The following is an 8,775-nucleotide window of genomic DNA, read 5'->3' on the forward strand; positions in this document are numbered from 1 at the left end:
CAATCAAAAACTGCATTATGAATCCTATTCATGCCCAAAAATTGGACCCCATCAGCCTGGTAGGCATACCCATATCCCATCAGATTCTTATCAAGTACCTTGTTATGGTGGCCATATCCGAACCTGATAGGACCTGAACCCAATTCCCCTAGGTACACCAATATCCAACCTGAACACAACCCATCTGCTCAGCCTACAGTTAGTAATGAAGGAGATCCTTTGAAATCACACAGATTTTTTTGAGGTAATCAAGCAGAGATATTTTACAAGTATCTTTGAGGAATGATGCAACATATGTGAGAAGAAAAAGAAGAGGAGAACAAATTTTGCACAAACCACAAAATTCAAGAGGTTGATTTTTTTAGGTTTTCTCCCTTTGAACATTTTCTCCATAAACTCAAATTACTTTTATTCATATTTTTCATCAATTATTTCCATACATATGGCCTTAGAGGTTTTATGAAGGCCACACTACAAAAGATACAGATCCAAAGAAATCTCACAAAGATAGAGATCCAAAGAGGTGGGTCTTATCTCTGGTTTTTGTGGGTCAAGGACTGAAGAAAGAATCCCTCACCTCCAATTTGTGAATGACACGTTACTTTTTTCAGAAGCTGGAGCAGCTATCATAGATAATCTCAGAAAATTTTTGGGTTGCTTCGAAGAAATGTCTGACCTCAAGATCAATATTCACAAAAGTGAGATGATCGGCATTGGTCTCTCTCATGAAGAGACTTCTCTTGTTGCCAATATATTTGGCTGCGAAGTGCACACTTTTCCATCAACCTACTTGGGTCTCCCTTTTATGTGTGGGCACTCCTCCGAAGCATTTGTGGAATCGGGTGATCGAGAAATTTGAGTGGAGACTGTCCATGTGGAAAAGGAGACATTTAACTATGGTTGCTCATGTTACTCTCATCGGGGCGACTCTCTCAAATCTTCCTATCTAATTCATGTTGTTATACAAGTGTCCGAAATCTGTTTTGCTGAGACTGGACAAACTTTGCTATGGCAAGGACCGTATAACAATCACAAGTTCCATCTTCTCAAATGGGAAGAAGTTTGCAAGCCAATCCATGAGGGAGGCATAGGTATGAGGGACTTGGAATCCATGAACAAGGCTCTTCTTGCAAAGTCGCTATGGCAGGTTGGAGTTGAAAAAGGATATTTCTGGAGAAAAGTCTTACAATCCAATACGGTGTTGAAGTGGGGTGCTGGGAGACAAAGATCCTCGCTCTATCGTGCTTTGGGTACTTGGAAAGCAGCATCGTCGGTAGGCCACCTAGTCAAACCCAGCGTTTCTTTTGCTCTTGGGTGTGGCAACCGTATTCACTTCTGAGTGGACTATTGGTGCAGTGAAGGCCCTTTGGAGTTGTTCCCTTTTTGGCAAGCTTGTCTCCTGCCAAGAATATAGCGGTAGCTAGTAGGGCTCTAGATGATGATGAGGCGGATGATTTTGTAAGGCTTATGACGCGTCTACACAACATCTCCCCATCCCCTTCTTCCTCAAATACCCTGACGTGGAGCACCTCCCCTTCTAAGAAGTTTTTGGTTAAAACCCTCTATCAATCAATTTGCCCTGCATCAAACGCAAGTGGGGGTGATATCTTTTATGCCTTTTGGTCATATGGGGCTCCACCCAAGTTGGCTTTGGCTTCCTTTGCATGGTTAGTGGGTTGAAAGCGCATATTCAGAAGCTAGCCATGAAGCTCCCAAATGTCTGTCTTATGTGCATGAGAGACGCGGAGTCCACTGACTATCTAGTATTCATTGCGATTTCGCCCACAAAATTTGGTCTCCTTTGTTCATGGTCTTCGATTCAGCCTGGGTCATGCCGTCATCAATTCATCATCTGTTTAGGATGCGGCATGCCATGCAGCTCCCTAAGCCTTTTCTTTGGAACATTTGGGGGGAACGAAATGCTAGATGTTTCCACAGCAAAGAATGCCCGTGGGAAGAGGTTATTTGGAAAATCAAGAGGGATGTTTTGGAATGGGCAATTTCATCTGCCAAAGTGGATTCTTTAGTTGCGCATTCTTTTCTTCAGTTTAGCTAGTTGTTTGCTGCCCTTTTTTTTTCCTCAGCTTCTTTTTCAAGCTGGTTTTTAATAAAATCATTTATTACTCTCTTTTTTTTTTTTTTTTTTTTTAAAAGAAAGAAAAGAAAAGAAAGAAAAGAAAAGAAAAGAAGAGAAGAAGAAGAAACCCTCACAAATATAGACTTTACCATCTTTAGGTATAAATCATATGATTCATATCCTAATCGTTCAAATTCAAAAGGGGAATAATAACTCCTAAAAAGATTATAGATCTTGAAATATCTTCCAAACTAACCAAAATGTCATGCTCGTGATAGTATGCGTAGCCAAGTGGACTTGTGTGGCCCACCAAGAGTGTCAAAGGTCTTGTGATTTGGGCCTAATCACACAACTGGCCATGTCGACGTTTAATCTGACGGTTGGGTGCCCTAGTTGCACCAATTCCCATGGGCTTGGAGAAAACTTGTCCTGAAGTTTGGAGTGGGCATTGATCCATCACCATGGTCCGCCTTTGTTTTAACTTCACTGCTTTGTGGGTTTTAATAGGAGCTAGTGATGGAAGCCACCATATCCGCCATGAAGTTCCTTCACTGGTGGATCGGTTCGTGTCCTTCAGGATATGACCTGCATCTCTTGTTGATAGAATTGATTGTCTGAGATGCTGGATTGATGATTATGCTTTCCTCCCCGACTCTTGATCAAGGTTTAAAATCAACATATCGTAATATCATTCACCACCGATATGACCCTGTCTCACCCCGTTGCCCTGTATTGAGCAGTTTCAGGCCGATACAGACCGATACGGCCATATCATTTTGAAGGATACCAATACATAACAGGTAATAAATATCGATTTCAGACATCAAGTTGTGTTCCCATCCACAGCGATTTTAGCTTTTGATAAGATCCCTCTCCTTGTGGCTCGGTAGCTTTCAAGTTACCAAGTCGAACAGCTTACTGTTTTTTATAGCGCCATCTTTCAGTTACACAGATAAGAGCCTCTCACTATAGAGAGACCCCAACCCTGAAAGGAGCACATTTAAGCTTGTTGTCATTTGACGTCGGCGTTTCACTCTGGCTACTAGGCCTCAATTAGATGACCGGGTGGCCTAGGTGCATTAGGAAATGATCATGCACTAGTTCAACCACAAACTTAATCATGCTATGCATTGGTGCTTGCGTGGTAAACAGAATTACATACCCAACAATAGACTTCATATAAAGCATTGGAAGATGCAAGGATAGTAAAAAAAAGAAAAATAATAATAATAATGCACCAATATCTTAGAAAATCCTACACAATCCATGCCTAAAATAGCAAGAAAATAAAGATTAAGCAATAAATCAAGAGATCTTTCATGCCTGAGAAAGAAATTCTTCATTTCATCTAATGATACCAAAACTGCAGAAGAACGTGCCAACTTCTCATCAGCGTTTTTGAATCTCACGATGGGAGCAACAACCTTTCCACGACCAGGATCTGAAAATATTAATTACAATAGGATTAATAAAGCAACAAGAAGACAAAGAAGCTGTTATCGTTCTCTGATTTGATGAAAATGATGATAACATGAATCTTTTGCATGTGATGATGCAGCTTTGAGAATGCACATGGCATTCCATGCAAGACTTAAGAAATGGATAATTTGGTTGATGATGACCCAATCAAGACTCTATTGTCTATGAACGCTGCTAAGGATACTCACTGGAGTAGGATTGTCAGTCCTCACCAGTGCCAATATGGTATGTGTACGAGATCTAGTCTTTTCAACACATGTGCCATACTTCATACATGTGATGGCCCAACAATCAGGCTGCTCTAGTCATCAGGTTCGCAGTGGGCCACGCATGTACACTGAATGTGGACTGGTTGGTTATTTTTCTAGTCACGCATTTTTCTACATCTGTGGTCCACCAGACCATCGTGATTCTCAGGACACAACATATACACAGTGGGGACCACCTGGTGAATGACTGGATGTCGCAAATAGCAGCGCACTGACACATGTTGATAAAGAATATTATTCTCACTAGTATCCTTGTTATTTTTCATTGCATAACAGAACTAGCAGAAGCTAGACCAGAAAGCATGGCGATCTATATCTAAAATAAATGCTGAGGAAAGGAGGACATCACTAAGCAGAGACTTACTTGCACAACCTATTTCACCAGAAAGATTCAATAGCCTCACACAAGGATAGCCATCAATAGTCAAGTACATTGCCTTCTCAAGATCGGGAACTGACTCTAGAGAGTCAACCTTTCCTGAAATTTTCAATAATATTAGTTACACCTAAACATATGCAATTAAAATGGGAATTATATTTTCTTATTTCCACCCTTTATAATTTATATTTCCACCCTGCAGGGGAAATTTGTTACCCATAAGTTTTATTTTCTATGAGTGTTTTAAAATCCTGTAAACAACCAAAATACCCTTGTGGCGCAGAACTATCAACTTTGGGGGTGGAAATATCATTTCCTGAAAAATGTATGAACAAGTGACAAATAGCTTTTCTATGGGCACACAAAAAGGAACAAGAAATGAAATGGGGGAGAAAACAAATATAAGACTTTGCTTGGATGCACTACTGGCTTGAATTGCATTAAGTAGTTAATAAAGTGAAAATAACCAGATTACAATTACGTTAGTAGTCATATCAAGGGACTGAACTCCAAATTATGATTGAGGAATGAGTTTATAATGCTCAATAAATAAATTTAAAAAAAAAAAAAGAACAACATTTCTAGCTCAATCCAGCAATGGAACAAGTGGGGAGCCTTTCAACAACATCAGCCAATGATCTAGTGGCTCGTCATGGGATGGGCCATGACCGATTATATACCTGAACGGATGATCCTAGCCATCCGATGAAAATGAAAAATTACAACCAAGTGTACAACAAGTCCCAGTTGGATATTCCAACAGAGGAGATTTTTAGGGTATATTCCATCCACCATGCGGCACAATATATGGACGAGTTGGAACGCAAGAATGCAGGCCCCGCGTATGTAGTTCATTAGGAAGAGAATGCTCAACGAACGTTCAACATTTACTCATTGCAGTTACATTACTTTTGAGATAGACTTGAAAGGAATGTAAGCGCAATTTGAAGACTACACCAATGAACTCTACGGAACATAATCATAAATACAAGTGTATTCAAAAGGTCTTGGGGCCTCTTTTATTGCACTAATTCCAAAAATCTCGGGCGCGGGCGCGGCTACCTTTAAATATTTCAGACCAATTAGCTTACTAGGAGGACCATATAAAATTTTGGCTAAAGTTATGGCATCTCGTTTGAAGAAGGTAATAGGGAAGATTAATTCTGAAAATCAAAGTGCGCTTATCCTAGGAAGACAAATTCTTGATTGTGCACTCATAGCGAATGAATGCTTGCACTCCAGTCATAAATCCGGATCGAAGGGTATTTTATGCAAGTTGGATATTGAAAAGGCCTACGATCATGTGCTGCGTCGGATCAGCTAACTTTTCCAAATTACTAAACGGATCCTCAAAAAGTTTTTTCAAAAGTTCAAGAGGCTTGCGTCAAGGTGATCCATTATCCCCGTTTCTTTTTCTCATAGTCGGGAGGCTCTATCCAGAATGTTACAAAAAGGCCAAGAAGTTGGCATATTAAGAGGAATTGAAGTGAAAGGAATGTTCATTCCGATCTCTCGTATTCAGTTTGCAGATGATACTTTGTTTTTTAGAGAAGGTGAACAACTTGCATAGTACGATTCAATGTTTTGAAGCCGTCTCAGGGCAGAGAGTTAATATGGCAGAGTCTAAGATGTTTGGGGTCAATATGAAGGAAGAAGAGATAAGGAAATATGCAGAATATTTCGATTGCTCAACGGATAGTTTTCTGACCACCTTTGTTGATCTCCCTTTGTGTATGGGTAGGCCCCCTGAGTACTTATGAGATAAGGTCATAGACAGGTTTAAAAAGTATCTCGCAAGATGGAAATGTAGATATTTATCGCTGGGAGGTCGTCTCACCCTTAAGCCTTATCAAGGCTGCTCTTTCAAATTTGTCACTATGCTACATGTCTTTATTCAGATGCCCAGCTTCGGTTTTGGTTACTCTAGAAAAATTAAGACGGGATTTCTTATGGCATGGTGAGGAGAAAAATAAATTCCATCTGGTAGAATAGAAAGAGGTGTGCAAGCATTTTCAAGAAGGCGGAGCAAGGGTAAAGGATCTCAAGAAAATGAATCGGGCTCTCATAGGAAAGTGGATCCGGAGATTAGAGACTGAAGGTGGGAGTCTTTCGAACAAGTTAATCAAAAGTAAATACGGCAGTTCAAAGGGAGGATGGTGGACCAATGATTCTTCCTATTATAGGGCTTCAGCCCTTTGAAGGGGTATTTTATCCATGAAAAAGGAGGTGATCAAAGGTGTTGGTTTCGAGATTGGGAAGGGAGATAACATTCGATTTTGGGAAGATTTATGGGTGGGAGAGGTGCCCTTGAAAGAAGAATTCCCGAATATATTTCTCCTCACCCCTAATCAAGCAATTTCTGTAGCTAGTTGCTATGCTATATTTGGTGGGAAAATAGGGTGGAATTTGGTTTGCAGAAGGAATCTTCGAGATTGGGAGATCAACGAGTATGTCGCCCTTCTTGATCGCATTTACAGAACTATGCCAGATCAGCCAAGTGCAGACAGATTAATCTGGAGGCTGGATAAATCCAGTATATTTTCGGTTAAATCGTTTTTCAAACAGATGGACAACAATCCTTATCCCAGAGATGAATTTCTGACAAATCACATATGGAAATATTCTGTCTCTCCTAAGATTGCTTCTTTTGGATGGTTGGTTGGTAAGAAGAAGATTCTCACGGTTGACAATCTGAGAAAAAGGGGGATGATTATAGTTAATGTTTGTCTTTGTTGTATGTTAGATGAAGAATTGGTTGACCATCTTCTCGTTCACTGTCCTTTTATCACCCGTATTTGGTTAAAATTCTTAACTTGATTCAGAATCAGCTGGTGCCTCCCTGGTTCGGCGGGTCAACTCCTAAAAGCCTAGCATGGGGTCAATTTAGGCAAGCAAAGGACTCGGTTATGGAGAATGTCTATTCTCACAGTTTGGTGGTCCATTTGGTAATAAAGAAATGGGAGATGCTTTAGGAATGTCTCAAATTTTGTAGAGTCTGTAGCTAGTAAGGCTAAGCGTCTAATGATATAATGGGTTGTTCATGTAGACTGCCTCAAGGGCTGTGATTTCCTTTTTCTTGGAGTTTAGTTGGGTCTGCTTTCTCAGCGGCCTTTCTATCCCTTTTCTGTAATTGTTTTTCCGTTCCCTTTTAATACAATTATCGTGATCGTTCAAAAAAATTACGAGTGTATTCCACCATCTCTTACTTGCCAATGACTCATCCACCATGCATGTGGCATACACATGTCGAGCCACAATGCGCAACTTGTGGACCCCACTGTGGATGGATCATAGCCCAATAATCACACTGATCAGATGATCCAAACCATCTAACACTGGCGACTAAATTTGGACCGCTAGATTTTTTTGTCTAACCATCCATTTAACTTCCACCGATCGGACCATTGCGATCATCCGAGCAGTGCAATTTTCAAGATGTTGCTCTGCTCTTCGTGCGGTTTTGCCTGACAAACCTTCACGCCACGCTTTAGGAACAGCGGGAAACGCATGCAGTATCTTACCTTTTGGTCATAGTATCTCTAATTATTACAATTCAATTCAATTCAAAAGTGCATCCAAACGCGGCAAAATTTTCAGAACGCGGTAATTCCAATGCTTTTTTCAGCTCCGATCGATCAATTCGTGAGGAAAATGAAGCAAGTACAACAGTGGTTGAGGCGAAATGTAGAGAGACGTTAGAGAACTCACCGGCCATGATGGAAAATAGAGAGGAGGCAATGATGGCGAGGATGAGGAGGTGATTAATTTCCATGGCGTGGAGATGAAGGAGACGATGCTGTGAAGAAACGAGCAGAAACCCAAACCCTGACCCTAGACCATTACTGTCTTTCCAGCTGAGGAAGGAGAAGATGGAGAAGAGCTCGCCCTTTTCTTGTACACGGCTCGTTGACGGACTAGACTCATTTGAGAGGGACGCGACTTGCCTGTGCGCCTTCGCCACATGAAGTTCCTGTGGTTGGAAGCTATGTAGGGCCCGCAGATGTACCCGTGACAAATCTACTCCGTTCATCAGTTCCTCAAGATCACAGCAGGACAATAGTACAAAAATCAGGAAGATTCAAAACTCAGGTGGGCCACACTACATGCAGCAGCGGGATTGAATGCCCGCCATTGGAAACTTTGTGGTGGCCACGTGAGTTTTGTATGTGCATACAGCTTATCTGAATGGTAATAACCCTCTATGGTTTGGATGGCACGTAAACATCGTGGTCGGCTCCAGGAAGTTTTCAACGGTCTACATCATCTCCGTTCTCATTGTTTCACCTGGTGCGGCCCAATTGAGCTTTGGAATTATCTGATTTTCAGAATCCATCTCATTGCGGTCATAAGAAACTAAGGGCCTGTTTGGGAGCGTGGATTTGGAACACCTGGATTCGAAACCCCTGGATTTGCAATCCTGGCAGTGCATGTGTTTGGCACCCTGGTGGAGTATGGCACGACTTTGATCCAAGAGTACTTGGCCATTGTATATTTACAGGGGTTTGAATTGAATTACCAAATCAACTTTAATATCTTTAATTAGTGAGATACGTAATTTTTTATGCGATGGT

The 8,775-nt window shown here is 41.1% G+C and overlaps 1 protein-coding gene across 3 annotated transcripts in view; it reads right to left on the reverse strand.

The window, feature by feature from the left end:
- Positions 1 to 8,367, reverse strand: part of LOC131251587 (nicastrin) — a 45,351-nt gene extending 36,984 nt beyond the window's left edge. For 2 of the 3 annotated variants that reach the window (XM_058252364.1, XM_058252361.1), the window contains exons 1-3: positions 7,913 to 8,367; positions 4,190 to 4,303; positions 3,401 to 3,518 (exon numbers count right to left, since the gene is read on the reverse strand). In XM_058252364.1, the coding sequence (XP_058108347.1) occupies positions 3,401 to 3,518; positions 4,190 to 4,303; positions 7,913 to 8,234 (554 nt within the window). In that variant the 5' untranslated portion in view covers positions 8,235 to 8,367. The remainder of the gene's footprint in view (positions 1 to 3,400; positions 3,519 to 4,189; positions 4,304 to 7,912) is intronic. The other variant, XM_058252363.1, reaches the window with a different exon arrangement.
- Positions 8,368 to 8,775: the final 408 nt, after the last annotated feature.

This window comes from Magnolia sinica, chromosome 7 (assembly GCF_029962835.1).
Source record: "Magnolia sinica isolate HGM2019 chromosome 7, MsV1, whole genome shotgun sequence".
Classification (NCBI taxonomy): Eukaryota; Viridiplantae; Streptophyta; class Magnoliopsida; order Magnoliales; family Magnoliaceae; genus Magnolia; species Magnolia sinica.